The sequence below is a fragment of the Thunnus albacares genome, chromosome 14, assembly GCF_914725855.1.
Source record: "Thunnus albacares chromosome 14, fThuAlb1.1, whole genome shotgun sequence".
NCBI lineage: Eukaryota > Metazoa > Chordata > Actinopteri > Scombriformes > Scombridae > Thunnus > Thunnus albacares.
In genome coordinates this window covers 1205401-1230131 of record NC_058119.1, presented here as the reverse complement: position 1 = coordinate 1230131, position 24731 = coordinate 1205401, and the positions used below count along the sequence as shown (strand labels likewise).

The window sequence follows — 24731 nt, the reverse complement described above, 5'->3', positions numbered from 1 at the left end:
TAATTAAATACTCTCAGCATGAATTAGTAAAGGCTTTATGTTCACAAAGCAGAAGTATTTTGAGTTTGGCGATAAACCGCATAAGCTCCTCGCAAGACAACTGCGCAAAATGGACATAAATGAAAGATTCCAGCATCTTTATGAGAGGTTATATACATCCTAAATGAGGGCAACACCAGGGGATATGCAAGCATTCCTGGATGAGTGCAAACTCCCAACTTTAAACTGAAATTGACTGTGACTACTTGGGAGCTGAGATTACATGTGGGGAAGTTACAATGAATTTTATACTTTCATTCATTCAGCTATTTACTGGTTCCCTACTTAAATAAAATGTTTGGGCAGAGCTTCCACACACACTGAATGAGGCAATTATTTCTCTGATTCTGAAAAAAGGGAAAGATCTGGAAGAGTTGGGATCCTATAGACCCATATCTTTGCTAAACACAGATCTAAAAGTCCTTACAAAGACTTCAGCCAAAAGGCTTTGCATTTTGATAGGATAACTGGTACACCTGGACCAGACTGGTCCAAAACCAAAAGACATTTGTTCTTTAATTTGCGGCACCTGTTCAATGGTATGCATTCCCCACAGCAGCCAAAAGAGGATTTTATGGTACTGTCTTTGGATGCTGAAAATGCATTCAACCAGGTGAAGTGGCCCTGTGTTTTTGCAGTCCTTAAAAAAAAATGAAACTGGTGATAGGTTTATTTCTTGGATACAATTATTATATAACAACCCCTATGCCAAAATACAGACTAACCAGACACACTTCATGGATATAACACAATGTATAACTGGTACTAAGCAGTGGTGTGCACAACTCCAAATCTTGAGATTGTATCAGGTGCACAGTTGTGATAAAGACTAAACAAACAAAACAAAACAACGGTACTCACTAATCCATCTTCTTGTGTTTTTTATTGTGGACAGATAACAAACGCGTTTCAGCGTAAAGCCATCATCAGCGTCAAACACAATGTATACCATTAATAAAATATACCTTTACGCAGATGATATCCTTCTTTTCATATCTCAACCTCAAACATCGAATCCGTTCTGATTGACCTGTTTGGAACCTTTGCCACAGGTCAGTTGGCCAGAGCTCTTATCCCACTTGCCAGAGTCAACTGGGATAAGAGTGAGCTTATGCCAATTTGTATTATGGATCATGGATGACTTCATCAGCTCCCCTTTATGATAACAAAAGAGAGGTTTACATATTTAGGAACAGTTATTACCAAAAAATGTGATTCATTATTTAAGGCTAACTTTGATCTCCTGATAGATAAACTCCAGATTAACATTAGTTTTGGAGGATGCTCCCCATCTCATTATTAAGTAGAACAAATGCTATTAGGATGATATTTCTCCCCTAGCTGTTATATCTCCTCCAGAACATACCTGTGTTTATTACTAAAGCATTCTTCAAACATTTAAATTCTGTTATTCCTCCATTTGTGTGGGATTATAATTTGCATAGAATAGGGAAAGCTCATCTTTGTAAATCTCAGATGAATGAAGGGCTGCCTCTGACAGATTTAACACATTATTACTGGGCCGCCAACATCCACTGCATCGCATACTGGCTGGATGATATGGCAGTGCTACCTGATGGGTAGGAGATGGAGCAAGAGGACTGTTTACATGTCACCACTGGCGCAGTCATTTTTTCACCTGTGCCGCAAACAAAGTAAACTGTAATAACAACCCAGTCATCTATAACACCATACGCATTTGGAAGCAAATTACAAAACATTTTAAGATCAGTTTAATGTCTTTCTTACTACCCGTAGTAGCAAATCTCTCAATCACTCCTTTAAATTCAGATAATGCTTTTCTTATATGAAAGGAAATGGGAACATTTAGTGTTGGCGACCTATACCTGGAAAGGGCATTTGCATCCTTCCAACAGCTCCAAGAAAAGTATGTTCTCCTACAACAGGACTTCTTTAAATTTCTTCAGGTTAGGAGTTATGTGAGAACATATCTTCCTGACTTTGAGAGTACAGGGCCGGACAAATTGGATGGCTGTGTAAAACATTCTGCGGGGTCTGAAAATATAATTTCTTGTCTGTATGATACATTGCAGAGTATAGCCCCACATGACTAACTTCATTAAGACAGAATGGGAAGCAGAATTGGGTGAACAGTTATCAGAGGATATCTGGGACAAGAGCCTGAATTATATACTTACATGTTCAATTAATTAATGCACAACACTGTTAAATACAATTTAAGGTATTGTATAGATTGCGTTATTCAAACACAAAATTACACAGAACAAATCTCACCCCAGTGTGATAAATGTGACTCAACAGAAGCAACCTCATCACACAGTTATGCCTCATGTCCCAATTTGCAGAACTACTGGATTTGGATATTTATGTTATTTTTGAAGATACTGGGAGTGGAGATGAAACCTGATCCAGTATTAATCAACCTAGGAGTATCAGAAGGGCTGAGGAGACTGCAGGTAGCTCAGCAATGCCTCTTATCTTATGGACTTCTCACTGCTAAGAAGCTCATTCTTCTATTTTGGAAGAGGAAAGAAGTGCCCACTGTTAAACTCTGGCTAACTGAGTTGACAGAAACTCTGCATTTATAGAGAATTAAATATATTCTTAAAAACAAACTCGGGCAATTTGAGTAGATTTGGCACCCCTTAATCTCCTACCTGAAAGCGTAAAAATAATTCAATATATATAACCTATACTAAATGCAACATTATATAGCACTCCTGAGGAAGGTTGAGGGCTGGGGGATGTATGTTTATTTACTTTAAAAAAGAAAAAGGAAGCATGTTATCTGGATGCCATGTACAGTGATGATACAGTTCTTCACAATAAAAATATTTGAAGCAACATGTGTGTCGCTGTGCATGCAGTTGTTCACACAAATGTGACAGAAATAGTTGTGTGAAGGATAAAAAGGGGCCATTAGAGGGAGGTCAAAACACTGCCCACTTTCACATCTGCACACACCCGAACAATCGCTGCGTAAAGTGGGCAGAATTGTCTGTTTTGGAAAGTTACAGAAATTGTCAGACTTAGTACCCACAACTGTGACAACAAGTGTGTGTGGAGCGGATTTCAGATGCTTCGACTGTTCAATGGTTCACAAAGCACTTTACGCTGGATGTCAGGGGGAGTCCTGCTGCAGATATGGCCTGGGTTTTGATTTGTAGTTTAGCGTCAGACTTGTTTATGACACGTCCACCACACTAAACAGATGTAATTAAAGCAGGTTGTGTCCTGCTTTACTTATACAGTAACTGTTTCACTTCACGTTTTTGATATTGAGGTTTCACCATGTCTCATTACTGAATAGGAGACCACTGCTGTGTAATCACTGTGTTTCTGCTCTTCCATTCACTGTGTTATACAGCAGAAAAAGTTTAACCTGGCTCAACTTTTGTCGCAACGCAAAACCTCCAGTAACGTTATGCAGTGGCAAATCAAATACATGTATGTGCACATTACTGGTCAGGCACGTCGCAGCCAAGGGTGTTATGGGTGTTGTGATATCCGCACTTTCACAGAAACATGATTCCACCCATTCTATCCATGTTGGTTTGGATGGCATAGTTTAACTCCTTATGTTAGGGAGTGATGTGTGTTTTGCATTTAATATAAGTTACAGTGAACTATAATTTGTTTTGTGTATTAAAGCTAGAGCACATTAAGTAACATTACTATTTATTATTGAGCTTAAAAAGGGCTGAGATGGTTGAAGCTGTGGCCTTTGAGCCAGTTGCTCTCACTCTCTGCACTCACTAGCCTCAAATCACCTGCTTATGTGATATTCTCCTGTTAGCTTTGAGATGGACTTCTGATGGAGAGTGACAGTTTGTTCCCTGTGGCTATTGGAGAGAAACTGACGGCTGCTGCTACACACCCTCCTGGAAAACTTCCAGCATGTCAATTCCCAATTAAAGACAATTAAAGGACCTTTGGATCTTTGGATTCCTACTAAAAGAGACAACACTTTTTTAAAAAAAATGCAGACCATTTCAGTTCTACTAGTTCTTGGACTCAGAAAGGACTCTTAAAGTTTTAAGGGAAGCATAATACATTTCCAGGTTGAACCTGTAATTGTTAATGTCATTAAGCCAATTATTTGAAGATACTGATTTGTTACAAAACCAGGGTTCAGTTTGTTTTGCATCCATACCTATCCATTTCATTTTAATGGAAGTCTAAGTTTCCTTTAATTTCATGTCTATAAGGTATGTAAGGAAGTAGGATAAGCATACTCCCGTACTGAGGTACGGGGGCGGAAGGTGCAGGGTTGCGGTGCTCATGTGCCAGCCCTAGAACTCCCACACTCCACCCATGTTCCTGGTACATTACTTTGTATCATGAACAGGTTAATTCATAAATAAATGGGATTAAATGATTATTACTGTGATAATTCCACAGTTGTAAAATGCTGTTTCATAATATTAAAAAGTGCTTTGCAATGTTTCGGCGTATGATAAACCTCATGGATCTACTATTCAGACTGGACTTTCATCATTGTATTTTATTTTCTCAGTGGTACCTCTTGGAGCACATCAACTCCTTCAAACACCCATGTGTTTCTAACGCAGGGTTATTTTCCATCTGAATGTGGCCTGACAAATAAAAGTAAATATACTCAGATGAACTCAAACTCTATCTATGGAAAGTTCAAGTTAAAATAAAAAGATGAAAGGTAAAGCACCAAAAAAATCATAGTTGGACGATGTTCAATTTAGCCTTTCCCTAAACAACAGAGATGGACAGGATCATGTTTTGGACAGTTTAAGCATTCTTCATTGAAACCAATAGGAAGAGTTTGCTCCTAGCTCATTAACACACACGTTCTGTCACCATAACTAATAAATTGAAACCACAATGCATGAATATCTGAAAGCTACATTACATGACTCTGTGGTGGATTTTATAAAAAAAGAATCTTACTGTATTCTTCCCTACCTGAAAAGACCTACCTGTCACTGGTTTCCAGCTTTTCAATAATGGCTTATATCCTCCTTATATTTTGACCAACTCACATACTATCCTTTTTACTAATAATTACTCTTTTATAATTTGTCTTTTATAGTGATGGCAAGATCCTGGTCCACAGTAGGAGGAGTGACATGTCGGTGGAGTTATCAGGTCATAACCAGGAAGTAAACTGCCTGGACTCCAAAGATGGACTCATCATTAGTGGATCCAGAGACCAAACAGCCCGGGTCAGTACACCTCTTCAGTTTATTATTGTGATGCAAAGTGCCATGGTGTTTACTATCCACCTTTTTTTTGCAACAAAACTCAGCATAGAGCGCAGACCTCATTGCTGTGATACATTTGCAACATTTGCTATGTAATGGAGACTTTTCTGTAATTCTTCCTGTAGATTTGGACTTTTGCTTCCAGCTGCCGCAGAGATACAATCCCCATGTATGACAGAGTGTGGTCTGTTGGTATTAGTCCCGCACTGAGGTAAGCATTGGCTCAGAATCACTCACAACAGGGTTTGCTTAACACTTGTCATAAAAGGAGATGTTGACAGATGTGGCGGTGTTAGTCAAACACAGAGAGAGAGAGGCAAAGCTTTTGACAGTGTGACTGGATTTGATGTAGGTTACTTGTTCATTTGTGGGATGAATGTGTGGATTACCCCGACCTGAGATCCTTCAGTTCCTCGCTCTTTTCACTAGTGATTCTTTTTTTTTGAGAACTGTATTTTGTAGCTTGCTTCTTCAGCCTTACCTTTATTGCATTGCACACACTTCCCATATTGGTTTTATTCTTATTTTTGTATATTCTTTTAGATTTATTTTTCATTCTGTTTGTATCAGAGCATCTCTGGCAAAACCAACCAGAACATACACTTTTACAGATAATAGTAAAACCTCCCACCTTACTGTTAATATCTTACCAATGTAAGATGTTGTGATATCAATGAAGGTACTGAGTGAAACTGGCTTGAGAGAACAGAACCAAAGTCTTTATATTGGTTGTGTTAAAGTGCCTTTGATTTCTCAGCCATGTTTACACCCAGACAGTTAATAACACCCACTCACTCACATCATTGATGACATGCAAGTGGACAGATGCAGAGGACTGTAACAGTATCCTGACTTCATCAGCTAGTCCAGCAGGTGATTCTCCATCTGGCTACAGAGTGGAAACATCACAGGTCTAGGGGGTTTCCAACATCGATAAATAACTGGCCTGTGCTTTACAGCTTCACGATAATTAAAACTGTGAAGGTAATGTTAACTCACATTTTCCAATAACAACTGTCTTGTTCCCTTCATAAGGTATATTACAGTAAATTACATCTTTAGGTGATCTACCCATGTTTTATAGTGCTACAGTATATACTTTGAAAACAATAATTTTTCAAAATAACAGTCAAAAGACAAGACAGTTGTATTCTAATTGAGGTAAAAATTGATCTAAATAATTCATGTCAGGGACCTGTTTTTGCAGCAGTACTTATGTTGTCTCCTGGGTCCTAGAGCTTTGTTCATACTTTAATACTGACACAGGGACAGCTGGCCACCTGCACAGACAGCGCAACCATACGTGCTTCTATACATACTACAATCGGGGGACACGTCTCACACATGCACACTAGAAAACGAGATGGCAACCTCCCAACACCAAGAGGAGGAGCTCCGCGTTAAACAAGAAAATTTTGAAAAAGAAAATGGTGTGTGTGACCACTTAAGGGGGACATAACATGCTTTTTGTGATTTTCTGTCATTTCTAATGTTGGCTTTTGGATGTTAAACATGGTTAAAGTTCCAAAACTTGAGGTGAACATATGTAAAAATGCCGCCTTCAAGTCAGAAGCCAGGCCATGTTTACATATGCCCACAAACGGCCATCCGTTCTGTAGCCTTAGTTGCTAAGATTGTTCCATGGATTGTTTACATCGTCCCCTCATATATTTTGGATTGGATTTCAGCTTGAACATGTATGGATGTATTTGATATTTCAAAGTTTATATTTCAAGTAAAGAACAAGAAAAATAACTGGACTACTACTACTACTGTTGTTTGTTTATGTAGCCTCCCTGTAAAAGTCCTCTGAGGAGCAGCTTCTGGGAGCTAACCAATCAGAACAGGGTGGGCTCTCTTTAAGGCCCCCGCCTTAAAGAGACAAGTGCTAAAACGGCCTCTTTCAGTCAGAGGCTGAACTGAGGGGCTGCATAAAGGGTCAGTATAAGATAAATAAGGAACTTCTTTTTTGAACATGTAAATCATGCAAAGATTTCCCAATAGAACCCCGGACTAAAAAATGTAGAGCAGGAAATGTGCATGTTGTGTCCTCTTTATCAATAATAGGACCAAGGCTGGTGAATAAAGTACATACATACAATACACAAAACAAGCATCCAGTTTGCTTTTCCAGTGTATGTGCAGTTGGTGCACTTGTAGTGTGTACTGTCCACACCGTCACAAACTCTGGGCTTCACTCAGACCCCTGTCTAGATGTCCATTGACATGGACAGATGACAAAATTTACATCACACAAACCCTCACAGCCACACAGATGCAGCAACGATGATTTGGCCTAAACAAAACTCTCCTTTGGCATATCTGTACATCTTACAGTGAGTTTGACTTTCTGTGTTACTGCTTCTCTGAAAGATTGACGAGGGTCTGCTCCAGTAGACATGTATTGTGTTTTACAAAAAGCACTATCACAGGTTGTCAGGCACTTTGCTTAAGTATCTGAACATGTTTACACGTCTACATTAGTATACATGCATCCTTGTACAAGAGTTCAATTATTCCTAAACCCCTAATATTGAAATTAACTGGTGATAAGTGAGGAGAAGGAAAATAATTTTCAGTCTAAAACTGGAACTGTTTTGCACAAGGAAATAAGAAATCCAGTATATCCACAACCACGCATGGTGGCCTTGTCTGTCTGGTCCAGACTTCGGAGCAGCTCTCAGAGATCTGAGAGGAACAGGCAGATTATCCACATCATTAATTCTCCAATTTGCTGGCTGAAATAGCAGACCATGCCTCAGCCTGCCACCCCCTCATAATGGAAACCTGCTCCCTACCTCTCACTGACCAACGGCCTGTTTAATTAAAACTCTTCTGGAAACCAGGTGTCAACTCACTGATAAACCTATTAAACCCACTGCTACAAAGAGTCAGCAAACAAGTCACCTCTCCAGCTGCTGGAAAGTGCCAGCATACTGAAAGGAGACTTTTTCCACCTCAGTTGTTTAAGCATAAACCTTGCTAAAAGTTGCAAAGGATATGAAAGTACAAACCATTCTAATTCAAACAGCACAGAAAGTGCTGTATAGCCAGGGGGAAAGCCCCATCCCCATGGGCTGCAACAGAGAGTTAAGATTGAACAAAAACAGTACGGGACATTTCTGGCCGGACCAAAATTTCGTAAACTAACTATTCCAGCAGTAAGCGAGGCAGTGTGTGGCATTTTTATTCAAATTGTTTAGTTCTCTAATATACACACATGGCTACTACAGTATGGTTACTGTATGGTTATGGTTGTGTATACAGTCCGTCAGGGAAAGAACACTGGATTGACCTCCATACCCTTTAACTTTCCACCTGCAGTGGCATTGAGCCATGGGTGTAAACCATGTGCTGCATTATGTACATTGTCTAAGCTAATTAAAACTTGGTGATATTAAAGTCAATATAAAGAAGAACTCTAAATCCTGTGTGAAAGCTGTCATGTTGGCATGTTTTAGTATGACAGCATTAAAGAAAGGATGTAACATTACATCTTAAACAAATGAGATGTTCTGATGATACAGGGAATCAACTGCATGAAAATCACTGTCCTTAATACAATTTGTGTAATCCAGCTTGGATGCAACATTCTTTTCTATGGGAAATCCAAACTCACATGTTCTGTACACATAGTTTTGAATTAGTTGCAACTAGAAATATATATTTTTAATAATCATCATCTGAAGATAGCTATAGTGTTTATTCTTACATTGCTTTGAACATCTTTCATTAGTTGGTCTCGTACATGGTTTCTAGCCTGGAGGCTGATTATCTTTCCAGATGCATGACTCATGACAGAGGTTGTATTTCACTCACTGTAGCATTTGTTTGTGCCATGTGCCACTTTGACAGGTTTTGTGAGATGTTTAAAGGTTAGTTCAGAGTGAATGGTGGCTGCCTCCACAGTCCACCTTCTACCACAGAACAGGAGGAAAAAGAAGGGGAGCAACTTTTGTTAGAAATGTAACCGTCCCTTCTTCACACTTGGCAATTCCCTGTTATCACTTGTGGACTTGCACACAGTGCCACACAAACTGCAGTCGGGGGTCTGCGGACTACATGTGTGCACTAGTAAACAGTGCAGTGTGTTAACTTTCTAGAGTTGTGAAATCCAGTCTGTGAATATTACAAGCCGTTGTAAAGTGTTTTTCTGATCAGCCTTTAACACAATAATCAGTTACTCCAACTGGACTTTCTGGATCGTATTTCATTGTCTCACCGGCATCAACACAGCCCCTTGTATTGTTTTACATAAAGCTCTTTTGAGTCTGAATGCAGATGAAGAGTTCCTGTATGTTGCTGGACAACAAGAAAAAGTAAAAAAAAGAAAAGTAACAGCTTAATGAGAATAGGAATATATTACATACATACAGTAGGCGATACAGGCATTCTTGTTTGCTTTTCTAGCATGAGCAGTTGGCACACCTGCAATGTGTACAGTCCATGTGGCATCAAATTTTGGGCTGTGCGTGGATTTCCTCAGAGGGGTTCACGTGGACCCTCAAAGACATGGCAGATAATGAAATATCATGCAGACCAATGTAGACCCTCAGAGAAAGCATGAATTGGACTTTGCAGAGTCTACAAAAACTGCTTTTTTCAGTTATGTAGGATTGTATGAATGCAGTCAAAACCCAATTGGTTCAGCTTTAACCAAGCAATTTATAGCACTTCTTGGTCAATAAAGTTCTATACAGCGAACAAAGTCCAGACCATTCCCTAATTAAATGAAAACAATAATTCAAAGTTGCAAAAAAGCAACAATCAGTCAATTAATCAAGTAAAAGCTGAGACAAAAATACGTATACCACCAAAGCTAAGCTGAAAGGAGTACTTCACTCCTCATGAACTGGTGATATTCATCAAGTTGAAATGAGCAATTTGTGACAAACCTTACAGAAAGAAGCAAGAGACATTTAGAATAACAATATGAAAATGTTCTTACATGATGCCTGTTGTCTTTTATGTATGTATGTTTATGTTTATGTGTGTCTTGGTTTGCCATCATTGTGGATTGATGTCAGTATACAACATTGTCCTATTGTCCAGCATTGAGATGCGTCAGATTTTCAGAAGCATCACATCACGTCTACTCTACCCTGACTACTTCTTTTCAGTGCGTGCTGCGGGCATCAAGCGATGTGTGTCAAATGACACTGACTACATATAGTGTATGAGGAAAATCATTTTGTTCAGACCTGATAATCTATAGTTACTCCATCCACACACACACCTCATCCCACCTCTCTTTCCATCCCTATTTTTCTGTTGTTCCACTGGATATCATCTCAAGGTCTGTTAGTGAGGATTATTGTGGCTGCAGCGAAATGCCAAGGCTGGTGTAGGACAGTTGCCCCCGTCCACACTCCCTGCCGCCTCGGAAAAGAGCTTGATCCTGTCAGTTGCTATCGACCTTGGCTTTTTTATCATTCAGATTGCTTTTCTCACTTGTATTTTTTTCCAGGCCATATAGTCTCTGTGCCCACTGATGGAGTTCATATCAGACAGGGTCAGTGAAATATGACGAGGCACTACAGGAGGTAGCAGGGGTGAAATAGGGTCAGTGAAGATTTTCTCACACTGTTATCTTTGTTTCTTCTGTCTGTTTTTGTCCCTCTGTGGGTAAATCTGTACTGTTTCATTAGTTCATCATTTTTTAAATGTGAACTTCAGTATGTGAACAGTAGGGTCACTTTAGTTAACGCTCTTTTTGTTTTTAGTTATTTTTAATTTATTTAATTACATTTATTTTGATAGATTCCTTTCACTTGTTATAATTTGGGTCCAAGGTAAAGACTAAACCAGTAAATGTGTTGATTTCTTTTTATTTTAAGTATAACTCATAAGAGTCCTTTCCCACCTTTACTATTGGTGCATAACTTTTTCATTTTCAGCCAAATATACAAAAATAAAAAATAAAACAAGATTAGATTTTGCAGCTTTTCAAAATTGGACCTAACGTACTTTAAGTAGAAAAATACACAAAACACGGGTGTAGCTTTCATTTAAACAGTTGGCCACATCTTGATTGGACATGTAGTGTATTGGTCTGTGGTGCCTAAAAGTCAAAAATATCAATTATGCAACTATAAGAGTAGCAACATATTGAGATTATAGCAATGTAAATTGTCTAAGAGCACAGTTTCTGTTGAGTGGATCAGTTGTTTGATTTACTTTACTATGTTTTTTGGGTAAAAGGCATCTATATTTTGATTTAAAAATAATATTATCTTAAGGATACATTAGAACTGAATATCAATCAAAGTTTAGGCTGTAAAGCACATCATCTACCATAAAGTATATTCATTTCTATCAGTGAAACTACTGTAAATGTGATTGGAAGTCACTTTGCCATTTCTTGTATCAATGTTAAACTACTGTAAATGAAACTGCACCTGTTTAAGCAGCTCATCTGCTGCACCTATCCGTTCCTGGCAGGCTTTTATTGTGAAAAATCTGCAGGAATCATTTCATTGACCGTAAAACAAAAACTAGCAAAATTAGAATTGCCTGGAAATAGAGGATCAATGTGATGTGAGTATGACATGATTCTGTTGCGGTGCAAAATGTACATTACACTGAATTAACCATGTGAGCTAGTGAGCTAATATAAGTAATTCCAGTCTCCTCAGTGTTTTTATTATTATGTTTTCAGGTTGTCGGTCTGTCCCATTCTCTCTGAAACGCGATGTCTCAGGAACGCCTTGAGGGAATTTCTTCAAATTTGGCATATATGTCCATTTGGACTCAAACATGAACTGATTAGATTTTGGTGGTCAAAGGTCAAGGTCACTGTGATCTCACAAAGCATGTTTTTGACCATAACTCAAGAATTCATACGCTAATTATGACAAAGTTTCACACAAATATCTAATAGGATAAAATGATGAAGTGATGACATTTTATATCCAAAAGGCCAAAGGTCAACTTCACTGTGACATCATAATATTCTGCAAAAAGACTTTTCTGGCCATTATTCAACACCATAACTCAGGAACAGATGAGGAGACTGTGAGCATATTTCACAGTTGATGGGATACCGAATTGGTGACACTGAATCTTGAGTGCCCACCATGAAACTGTGGTGATCTTTTGTGCTGCCGGGTTGAAGATGTGTGAAGCATCCACATTTTAGAATTTGTAGCTTATTTGCAGCACCATCCATCTGAAGCTTTGTCTGCTGTCATGGCTACAACTCTGTGTTCTATCAGAATCAGCCTTATTGGCCAAACATGTGAACACATACAAGGAAAATACACTTAATACCTTTTATTCAATTCCTTCAAAGTCTTCACTACAAATATTATATGAGTCTGGACAGACATGGATGTAAACTGCAACCTGACTGGTTGGTGGAGGCATACAACAGTGAGGCGGTATTTCTAGTTCGTACCCAGCCCTCATTTGTCTGTGCTGTCCCCCAGCTATTATTTGAATAACAGCTTTTGAAGAATTTCCAGTAGATTCTGTTAGTGGTGAGTGCTTGTTTATGCTTCTGTATTTCTCTTTCCTGCTCACTGCTTTCTCTCTCCTACTGCATTTCTGGTGTGTGCGGGGCCAGGAAATAGGAAGTGGGGCAGGTGGTTAGCTAATAGTTGACTGAGGTGTTTCCCTGCTCTCATTCAAACAAGACCCAACAGGTTGAAGTTTGGGCTGGGCAGCTGCAGAGCTGCAGTGGCAGGTCACGGCTGATAGGGTTTCCTGGACGAGGCTGACAGCAGAAGGCTGGTTGCTTGTCCAGCTAATAGTTATCCTTGTGGATATTATGCTTTTTTTTTTAAGAATAGTCAGTCTGGATCCATGGTGCTGCTAACCACTACTAGGTATAACTGTAGTGGAAATAATTTTTTCATGATTATGGTCTTGTGAAATAACAAACATTGGAACCCCTCTTACCACAATAAAGTAAGATTTGTATGTTAATTTAGCTTTGGTGGTCACTAATGCCAAGTACAAAACAGGAAATAACGCACATGCTTACATGAACATTAGTATTCCAGTTTTGAGACTTATCCTAGATTTGATTATAATCTGGATACAGCGATTACTAAACATACAGAAACCTGGTTGTTCATATCTTTATATATATGATCATAATAGTGTCCATATTTGTTGTCCATGATTGTGATTGTCTGTGTACAGCTTCATGTCGGTATTGACTGAGTTTCATACACCAGGTAAAAAAGGGTGAATGCTGTGATTTTTCATTACATTGTACAGTTTCATTGCCAACGTCAGACTTTCACTCTCAAAAATTCTAAATTAGCGCTTAAGTCACTTTTAAGTCACAATGGTAGTCTGAAGAGGGCAGAGTTGTAACATTACTGTAACACTTCAAACTGGTTGATCAAAAACTCAGACACTCAGCAGCAAGACATTTCTCTGTTCTCTGTTGAAGAACAGCTAAGATTGACACTAAAATCAGAATAAGTCTTCCACCTTAAAGGTCAGTCCACCTTAAGTGAGCCTGGTCAGGTTAGGCTACCGCATTGTCGCTAACTTCAGGGCTAACCCCCCTCAAAAGACAAGTCTTTTCTTGGTCTTGAGAAGCTGTAGCATTTATTAACTGACCTTATTAACTGACCTTTTGCTCTGCTCCGCTCGCATTCATCATCACTTTTCTGCCTCCCGCTCAACTACACATTCACTACGCACACAAATTACGTACTTCCCTATTCCTTAACAGAGCTACACTACTCTTATAACAGTAACTTTCATGTAGATGTCCTTTGAAGAATGAGGAGAGGGAGGATGACTGAAAACAATTCCACAGTAACATAGGGTGTTAACGTGCTCACACAGTGTGCGAGTGAAAATCATTAGTAGCCTATTGATATTAATGATCGTGTGAAATTTCAGCAATTTTGTTGTGGTGGTGCACCGCTGCTGAATGAATATAGGGGACACACTGTTTACTGGTAATTAACTATAATGAATAATGTAGTGTAAATGTAGTGGAATAAAAAGCACAATATTTCCTTTGGAAATGTAATGAAGTAAGAGTATAAAGTAGCATAAAATGGAAATGCCCAAGTTAAGTAATTTAAAGTGCCTTGAGTACTTGAGTTAAGTTCTTCATCACTGTTCAGTTCACCGCTGTTCTCTGCTGTGAATGCCTTAGCATGCTCCACACAAAGTGCGTGTCAAATTGTCAAACAGCACCTGAAACCTGCTTCTCCCACACATTTAAGAGGTCAGAATGGTGGGTGCTGTATGCGACAGAAATAGACAAATCCAACAATCACACCGTCTTTACACAGTGATTGGTGAGCTGTGTGGAGGTGAGAATAAAACTTCTCACTCAGTCTCTTTTTTTTTGTGTCTCGCCAGCGCTGGCCATTCAGAACAAGTATAAACTCTTCTGCCTTTTTAGACGTGTTCGAACAACATGTCATATGAACCAATTCATTTGAAGCATACTGAACCCTTCACACTACTGCCTCTCGCACACCAGGTGTCAAATATTGTGCAAAGATTGTGGCTGTTTCTGTAACAGTCCTGTCATGTCTGAATGAAGCCATTAAAGAGTGTTTACATAGCTTACATTTATGTCTGAATGTCAAAAAGGCATCAGCCTACTTTAACAGATTGATCAATGTAGGCAAATAGATCAAACCTGCAATTTTACAGATTCTCTGTCTGACAGGAGCATGAAGGTGGCCGTATAGACGTGCTTGTTGGACAGTTGAAATGCCCATTAAACCCCCTCCCCCTGCACCTTTCCAATGCTGGATAAGGGGTGCCTGCGTGCGGCCATTTTTGTAACTTTCTGAAATGGACAAGCCGACATTCACACCCACTTCATGCTGTGGTTCGTCAGCTGTGCGGAGGAGAAAAAAGGAGCCGAGGTTTAAAATTCTGTCTCAGCTCTCCTTTTTCATTCTTCACACAACTATTTGACACTAATGTGAACAGCCAAGTGCAAAACTATGATTGCATTTCATGAACGACTGTCTTAAAATATACGCCTTTTATCCCCAAATTTAAATGATATTGCATGGTTTATGATACTCACAGACAGGATTTTACAACTCTGGAAAGTTATCACGGCACAACTATTTTATCTGTCATTGTGATGATGAATGAGAGGGCTGCGTTTGTTCGTGCAGAGCTTATGTTGGTCTGAATGCAGGATATAGTGGTGGAAAATTTTTTACAAGTGCAATCCCAGGCGATAAGAAACACTTCTCACTAAGAGAAAGCAGCGATTTGTTCATTTGGGTTTGATGGTTGCTTCTGTGCCAGTTTCTTGCCAAACTAGATAGGTATCCTGACTTGGAGCTGGGGTGGGGTTTGGTGTGGGGGGTACGCTACACTGACCACTAGTGTAAAAAAAGGGGGGCTGGGCAGAAGCCAGTGAAGGGAGAAGCTACCCTGAAGAGAGGTGAGAACAGGGAGGGGACCAGAATTGTTTTGTCTAGAATTCCTCAAGCACAACTACAAAGATGTTGCAGGGGCCAAAAGCGCTTTTGAAAGTTTCCAAAAGGAGAAAATGATTGTTGGATAAACCGTCCCCAATTCGCCACTTTCTCACCACCACCGGGGGAGGATGACCTTTGACCTCCAGTATCAAAGTACAGGGTGACGCCACAGCAGCCACCCAGCCAGCCAGAGCTGGCTCTCTCTGACTGCACCCCCCCCCCCCCCCCCCCCCCCACCGCCACCACCACCACCACCACCCAGCCTCACACACTCCAATTTCACCCCCACTGCTCTGCCCCACTCAACCGCAAGAAAAAGCCCGAAATTCATGTCTTTCTCTTTGGTCTCTCCCGAGCCGTCCCTGTGGCTCAGGAGTCAAGAATTCAATTAGTTAAAAAAAGAGAAGAAAAGAGCGAGGCTGCAACAATGCAGCGATAAGGGGGCAGAATGTGCGTTCCCACACGCTAAATACAGGGCGCTTTCCCTGGGGCCCACAGAGCCAGAGGACCCGCACCACAGGAGGCGAGAATAATCACAGCTCCCTCTGAACCCCCTCATTACACACACACACACACACACACACACACACACACCTTACATTCCTTACACACAGATAGCTTCATGCAGACACACATTACAGGCAGACATTCCCTTGAAGAGACACACCTTGCAGACGCCCCACACACAAAAACACACACTGATAGAAACTTCCAGCACACACACACACACACACACACACACATGCAGATTCTCACCACAAACACACACACCACATAAAGACCTCTCATTACACACTAGCCTCATACAGGTGTTCTCAGGTCTCAGGTTTACCAGGGAAGAGTGTTTTCATGTATTCACGAGTGTGCAAGTGTGCAAGACACACTCTTATGTGTACATGTGCAGGATGATACAAACATGAATTTAGTAAAACAACAGTTCAGGACTGTTTCCAAATGTTTTAAACAACTAATACTTGCAGAATAATATGATAGAAATATATTTCTATCTATGTATTCATTAAATCACCTGATGACACCATACTGCTACATAATAACCACACACACCTCACCACACACCAGACTGGTCGATTATAACTCGATACTCTACCTGTTTATGAAGGAGGCTTTGGATTACCAAGGCTTATCACAGCCTCTTTTGCAACTGTCTTTTTAGCAAAAGTAGAGCTTTATTCTTGAAATACACTGCGTTGCAAATGCTGTTGTGTAACATTAATCACTAAACTATGCAACCATTTTTATTAGAATTATGGCTGAAAGAGCATCCGGCCATATAAATGGCTTCACCAAATATATATATATATATATATGCGCATACAGACAGGTGACAAATTAAAGGAAAAACTGGTCCAGGTCTGAATGCTTGACCCCTACAGTGATCTGGTGGTTCTGTTATGCTGTGGGGGGCTTTTTTCTGGGATGGTTTGGGTCCACTTGTCCCCTTAGAGGGAAGGGTCACTGCAAATCAATACAAAGTTGTTCTGAGTCATCACTTTTATCCTATGATGAAACATTTCTATCCTGATGAGAGTGGTCTCCTCCAGGATGACAACGCCCCAATTCACAGGACATTAGGGGTCACTGAATGGTTTGATGAGTATTAAAATGATGGGAATCATATTCTATGACCTTTGCAGTCACCAGATCTCAACCTAATTAAACACCTATGGGATATTTTGGATTGATGTGTTAGACAGCGCTCTCCACCAACATTATCAAAACACCAAATGAGGAAATATCTTTTTGAAGAATGGTGTTCCTCAGCCTTGGCATTGATTCTACAAGTCACTGGAACTCTTCTGGAGGGATGAACACCGTTCTTGAAAAAGATATTCTACTCATTTGGTATTTTGATGATAGTGATGGAGAGCGCTGTCTATGTATACTTATATAATGTAGACTTTCAGTGACCAAAAAAGTCATGTCGTGTGTAAGCTATGACATCTGTGCTGTAATTGTGTTTATATTCACCTTCACTCAGCCCTTTTGCACATTGCGCTGCTGCACATACATAAACCAAAATAGCAGGTGTGCATGGAGACACCCACTCAGTCCATGCGCCCAAGACCTGCCAGGCTGCGCCTGTCATTGTGCTTGCTCGGGTAAAATAGGGCCCATGATGTGTTTTATTTGTGTGAGATATCAGCTTGGTAAATTTAAGCCCTCTATAATGACAAAGTTAAGCCTACTGTATAGAGTGGAAACCCTAAAGAGAGGATAAATATTGTCTGTTTCTACTCATTAAAGTTAGATTAGTTACAATTTTTCTATTATATCATTCTGTAGTCTTGCTTATTTACCTCCAAACATAAATTGTATATAATTTTGGTAGAGCTGTATCTTCATTATCAAGTAATCTGTTCTTTTTTTTTTCAGATTATTTTTTTTTGTCTATAAAATAGGGCTGGATGATGTGGTTGAGGGGGGAAAAAACAATTAATTGATTTTTGTCAATAATTTTGATAATCAGTTAATGAATTAGTCTTTTATCAAGTAAAAACTCTAATTAATTAATTTATTAATCATAAAACTAACAGATTAATGGCTTAGCTGCAGCCATAATCGCAACTTTATCAAGAATATTTTTCCAATATCAATTTATCAATATCAATAATATACAAATGCAAAATATATCATACACAAAATAATCAAACTGATATTCAATGCAACAAACTGTTCCACTGTATTACATGAGCCTCTTCAAATATGTAACATAAAACCATTAACTCATTTTGTTAAAATGTTATTACGATTCGCTTGGAATCATTTATTTGGACAACAGGATTTTGTAAAATAATTACAAGATTATTTATATCATCACAGTTTTTCAGAGCCCAAAGGTATGTCTTCAAATTACTTCTTTCATTTTATATAAAACAGAGAAAAGCAGCAAATCCTCTCATTGAAGAGGCTACAACCAGAGAATGATTTGAGTTTTCACTGAAAAATGACTTAAAGAGTTAATGAATGATCACATTTGTTGTAGATTAATTTTCTCACAATTGTGTCAATCCCAGATTTTTGTAAGAAGTTGTTCTTTAGTGAACGTAGGTTTAAAAGTTTTAGGATGTTGAGCTTTGTGTTCATTAAATCAGCAGATCAAACTGGATACCTTTTCTATGTAATTTATTGACAGTTTTTTTCCCATGTGTTGAATTTGTACATCATGTTGACACATGTTTAAAGAAACAACAAAATACTAAAGAAAACTCACTGTTAGCGAGACTTTTGCTAATAGTGTCAAAGTATACATGAGTGGATTGATCCAAGCACCAATGAGCCCTAACAGCGTGGGAGTGTGTGATGTGTACTGGCGGCAGTGTTATTCATACAGCACATTATCCTAATGAGCGTCACTCCTACCCCATTTTGAGAAGGAGAAAGCTCTGTGATCACTGAAGCCCTGCTTTGAGTGGATCCCAATTTAAAACTTGTCAGTCGCGCTCCGCACTGACCCCGACCATACAAACACTTGTCACAGAGACCTCCTTTTACTGATTCAAACCAAATGTCACCAAATAATTGGTCATTGTGCCTGCTGCTCATGTTGGATTATAAAAGGATGTTTTGTCATTTGTTTAAAATGGTTTTTGGTTTTTCAAGAAAAATCTTTCTAAGGCCTACATTTGAAAATGACAATTGAAATGGTTGTTGAAAAGAAGTAAGTGCAAATAATTTTGCAGTGCTCTGGTCTTCATCTGGAAATAGCTCAGTGCAGTCAAGTGTGTTAGCTCCTGAGCATGGCCAGACACAAGTATCCATTAATTAGTATCCATTCATCTATAAATCAAAGAAATAATCAATTATGTTGTACTTGTTTTTCTGTCTAATATGGCATCATGAGATCAACACTGGGGCTGCTGATGAGAATACATAAAAACTTGGTAAATTAAATAATTTCTACAGTGAGTAGTGTAATGATATATTTGTAGAAATGTAATAATTGCCGCCTTCCTATGGCACAGCATTTAACATATAACTGGTTTCATTATATTTTTGATTCCCACAAATGATAATGCCTGGCTCATTACATTGTGACCAGTCAGAATGATAATTCAAATCATGCAATTAAAATATCATATCTCCAATGTCATCAAGCCATTTTATTATATATTAGACTGACGATATTCACCTTACAGATATGTAATTCAATTTCTGTTCAATTCAATTAAATCAATTCAACTCAAAGGGCTTTATTGGCATAAAAGTTTCAAGAGTAATGTTTCCAAAACATCAAAATACAATTTGTCCAAATATGTGGACAGTACAAAATAATTTGATAGTGTTTTTCTGTGTACATGTAAAATGTGTCTGCAGAATTCTGTTGGATAAAGATTCTGTTGGATGTTTGTCCCAACAGGTAGAGCTATGATGACTAAGTGATATCCCGTACTTAACTACCATACAGCGCAATGGGCTGTATGACACTATCAAACATTTTAAGCCAGATTGTAATTGGAATTTGGAAATTATAACATTTTCTCTTAATTGCATTTAGAGCTCTTCAAGCTTTTTCTTTAAGTGCATTCACTGCCACTGTTCCCTGATGCTGTTATGGTTATATTAAGGTAGATATAACTCATACTATGTTCAATGATATGATTATTTATAGTAAACTGGTATTTGTTATCCTGACATCTGGGGCATTTCTGAAAAATCATTACATTAGTTTTCTTCATATTTACTGCCAGGGCCCAGTTTTGACAGTACTTTTCTACTATATCCAGCTGTTGCTATAGTCCTTGTACAGTAGTAGACAGTAGAACAAGGTCATCAGTATAAAATAGAGAATTCAACTCTCTATCTAGGAGGGAGAGGCCAGGAACAGCACATCAATGCTGCAATTTCATTTATATACACATTAAATAAAGTTGGACTTAAATAGTAACTAGGGTCTGATATGTCCCCATTCTTATGAATGGGGGAAATGAGCCCTTTGCACTAGATGTTAGGAAAACATCCTGACTGTAATACGATATTAAACAACTTCAGCACTGCACCTTGCATCTCTGGGGTGCTGCATTTGAGCATTTCATTTTTATTGCCATCTGGACCACAAGCTTTTCTTGGCCGGAGAGATTTTATCTGTGTGGTCAGTTCTTCCCAAGTTATTGGAAAATCAAGGTTTTTTTGGTTGTCTTCAATTGTTTCTTCTAATGTTATGAGTTTTTCTTTTATAATACATTGATCTATATTAATTAGATGTATTGGTATGTCTTTGTACAGATTTTCAAAATGTGCTCTCCAAATGTCATCATTTTGGATGGGTAGTGCTTGTGGTTGCTTTGTGTTGAAGTTGTTCCACATATCCCAGAATTGATTTTGGTGTTCTCAATATCTGCACATTTCATGTGGATATAACTTTCTTTTTTGTTCCCAATTGAACATTTATATTTGCTTAAAATTTCATTGTGCCTAATGCATAAGGCTGGGTTGTTATCTTAGGTCTTTTCTGATGGTTTTGCGTTGATCAAACCATTTGTCAGCGTTTTGCCTTTTAACAGGCTTCCAAATTTGTTTTATAAGGTCAGCTTTAATAGCTGCCTTATGAAATATCATTGATATCATCAATGACCTTGTTTACACTATCTCTGGTAGGGATATATTGATTTTGGTCATATATTGATATGTGATTGTTATTCATCAGATCAGGTGAGTTTAAGGCCATGATGAATTTGTCTCCACTGTGTGGGGCCCATCTGTAAGTAGGATTCAATCTATACAGCTTACTGGGTTTCCTTTTTGAGTTTCTCATTTGACCTGAGAGTTTAAAGAACTCATTTATTTGGTTGTGGTCTGAAAGGGGGCATTGCTGTTTGACAGTGAATGCACTGATAGTGGAGGGGTCCATGTCCGTGACTGCATAGTCTACTACACTGAACCCAAGAACTGAGTAGTATGTGAATCTCCCTAAAGAGTTCCTCCTGAAACTACCGTTAACTATGGATGGGCCTAGGGCCTAACAGAGATGCACTACCTCCCTGCCACTTTGATTTATTTCAGAGTCAAGGTTGTTCTAATGGGTAATGGTTGGTGTGGTAAACAGGGGAGACTAACCAAACACATGGTTATTGCCCTGTGGGACAATGACATCAGGTTCATTTCCTGTTCGTACAGTCAGATCTCCATTTAGAAGCATCTTTCCCTGGGCTTGGAAATAGGTGAAGGGAGAGTTTCAAAATTGTCTTCTTCAGAATAAGGAGAATCTACTGGGGGTGATTTACCCTGTTTTACTAGTGAGATCTGATGGCAAAGATCTCCTTTATACAACACCAAGATCCCCACCTGATGTTCTGCTCTTGCATATGTTTTTTTAAATTTTATAGATGGCACCATCACTTCATTATATCCTGTAGGACAGTGAGTGAGCAGATCATTTAGACACCATGTTTCTGTCTACACAGTTACATCAATGTTTTTGATAGATTTCATGAATGCAGGGTTTCTACTCTTCAGCTCAAAGTTTGAGGAGTGGAGACCCTAACTATTCCAGCAGCTTTTATGAAATGAACACATTAAAAACAATCAAAATGAACCCATATAGTGACTCAAACATGAAAACACCTACAACTACCTACATTTACAATACTAAATAATAATATGACATCATTTCCATGGAGGCATGTACTATTTTCACTAATACTACTGCTGTACTGACTTCTATTGCTATTTTTTAATACTACCAACTAGCAATACATTTCCATGTTGCTCTGTTACTCAAGTGGGAAGGTATTCTGTCTATGTGAAAAGGGTGTGCAGCATCTCCCTGATGTCTTCCAGCTCAGAGGACCGGGGCAGCTACTGCAGCATAGCTCCACTGCTGTGGGTGGGAAGAGGGACAAGGGGCAGCTACTGCTGCATAGCTCTGCTGCTGTGGGTGGGGAGGGGGACCAGGGGCAGCTACCGCAGCATGGCTCCACTGCTGTGGGTGGGTTGGGGAACCATGGGTAGCTACCGCTGCATAGCTCTGCTGCTGTGGTTGAAGAGGGGGACAAGGGGCAGGTGCTGCTGCATAGCTCTGCTGCTGATGCTGTAATTGGGGGTGTTGGGCAGGGGCTGAGGAGGGGGAAGGTAGCCTCCTCTGGTTGTGCTTCACAGTGGTCAGGTGGTGGACTCGTGGGGAGTGGGAGGTAAAGACTCACAGCAAACGGGATGATCCCGGGGTGGTGATAGGGAGGAGGAAGTCTGGGATGGCCTCTTAGTAGAGGAGGGGATGGAAGCACTGCATCCCAGGGCTGTGTCTTTGAGGGTCTTTGCAAATATCGTCATCCTCTCTCTTTGTAGATGGAGTCCATCATAGAGGTCCTGTGTGGATAACCAGGCATTGAGGGCTCCTGAGGGTTTTCTTTTTTCTGTGGTGCTGCAGCATTTAGACAGCAATTTCTTACCAGGAAAAAGCTTGTTTGTGTCAAGGAATTTCCCATTAGAGTCAGTCAGCAGTACAACTTGTGGGGCTTGCTCTTCAGGCTGAGTGGAGGGAAACTGGGATCAGCAGAGTTGGCTTTGTGGATGTATCAGGAGGTGCCAGTGTGTTGTTGGGCTGGGTGCAGAGCAGAGAGTGTGGGACAGAGACAAGACAGGGGTTTGGGACACTGGCAGGGAGAGTCTGTCTATGTACTTGTCATCGTGGGCACTGATGAAAGTTGGTCTGTCAGGCTTCACCATTTACTTATGTATTTCTTGGGACCCTGTACAGTGTTAAACACAAGTGTTATCATTTGATGTACTGTACCAGAGTTAGCTTATTGCTAATTTTCATCTACAGTCCCACAGGCAGGTCACAATTAAAACATATAACAGCACAATAACAAACAGTACAAAGCAAAAAACACAGAAGACACATAATACAAAATACAAAGCTACACACAATAACACATCACATACACCCACAATGTCAACTAGAAATTAATAATGTAAGCTTGTCAAGTTAAAAGCAAGATTATTTGCGTTCATGAGAAGACCATGAGATGAAATTTAGAGTCAGTGGTTACAGAGCTGCATAGTTTTTAGCAGATTTTTTAATTTGGTTTTGAACATACTGATGGAACTGCAGCTCTTCATATCATCAGGTAGGGCATTCCACTGAGTTTTGGCTTTCACAAAGAAAGCTGATTGCCCAAATGCAGTGCAATGAAATGGTATGGTACAATCTTGTATGGAGGTTATTCTGGAGAATCTAATAGAAGTTACTGAGCGAGTATACACAAAGTCACATAGTGGAGGACGGGCCATTTTAAATTTTATAAACTAGGCACAAATTTGAGAATAATCTAAAATTCTCAAAGCTCAATAAATTCTATTTCTCCAGTACCGTAGACTGATGGAAATGCATTGGCTTTTTGTCCAGAGTTTTTAGAGTTTGTTTGTGTAAGGACCAAGAGGTCTTATGACTGTTTCTCCAGCCTGCCCCCAACATGTGATGTGATAAGACATATAGGAAAGAATCACAGCATGCATAAATATCTTGGCTGTGTCCAAAGAGAGACAGTTTCTAATATGTCTAAAATTTGCTAAGTTGTGCATTATGGTTTTAACTGTTTTTTTAACATGTTTCTTAAAGTTCAGTGTCCAGTGTCAAACCAAGATATTTAAAATCAGTGACTATGTCAGTCCTTTCACCTTTGATGAGAATATCAGGGTTAGGAGGTTGTACCATGGTTTTAGAGAAAAATGTACCCTTTGTCTTGTTTACATTTAGACTCAGACGTGATTGTTCAAGCCAATGTATGATCCTTTCCAATGCAATTGTTAGCTTAGCAGCAGCTAACTCAGCTGTTTTTGCATGTGTGAACACAACAGTGTCATCTGCATACATTCTACATCATGCAGTTCTACATCATGACAGTGTTGAGGGAGATGATTAATATATAGGCTAAATAATAGGGGACCTAAAATTGACCCTTGTGGAACACCCATTGTGCACTTGTTACTGTGTTACATGTTACTGGACAGTGTGTCACAAACTTTAACATATTGTATCCTATTAGATAAATACATCCATGCCAGTGCTCTAGATTAGAAGTTAAATTTA

The 24731-nt window shown here is 39.3% G+C and overlaps 1 protein-coding gene across 1 annotated transcript in view; it reads left to right on the top strand.

Annotated features, from left to right (window-relative positions):
• The window catches only part of fbxw4 (F-box and WD repeat domain containing 4), a 70450-nt gene that overhangs the window by 9712 nt on the left and 36007 nt on the right, over positions 1 to 24731 (top strand). The window contains exons 4-5 of the mRNA XM_044373386.1: positions 5087 to 5219; positions 5384 to 5469. Coding sequence (XP_044229321.1) covers positions 5087 to 5219; positions 5384 to 5469 — 219 coding nt within the window. The remainder of the gene's footprint in view (positions 1 to 5086; positions 5220 to 5383; positions 5470 to 24731) is intronic.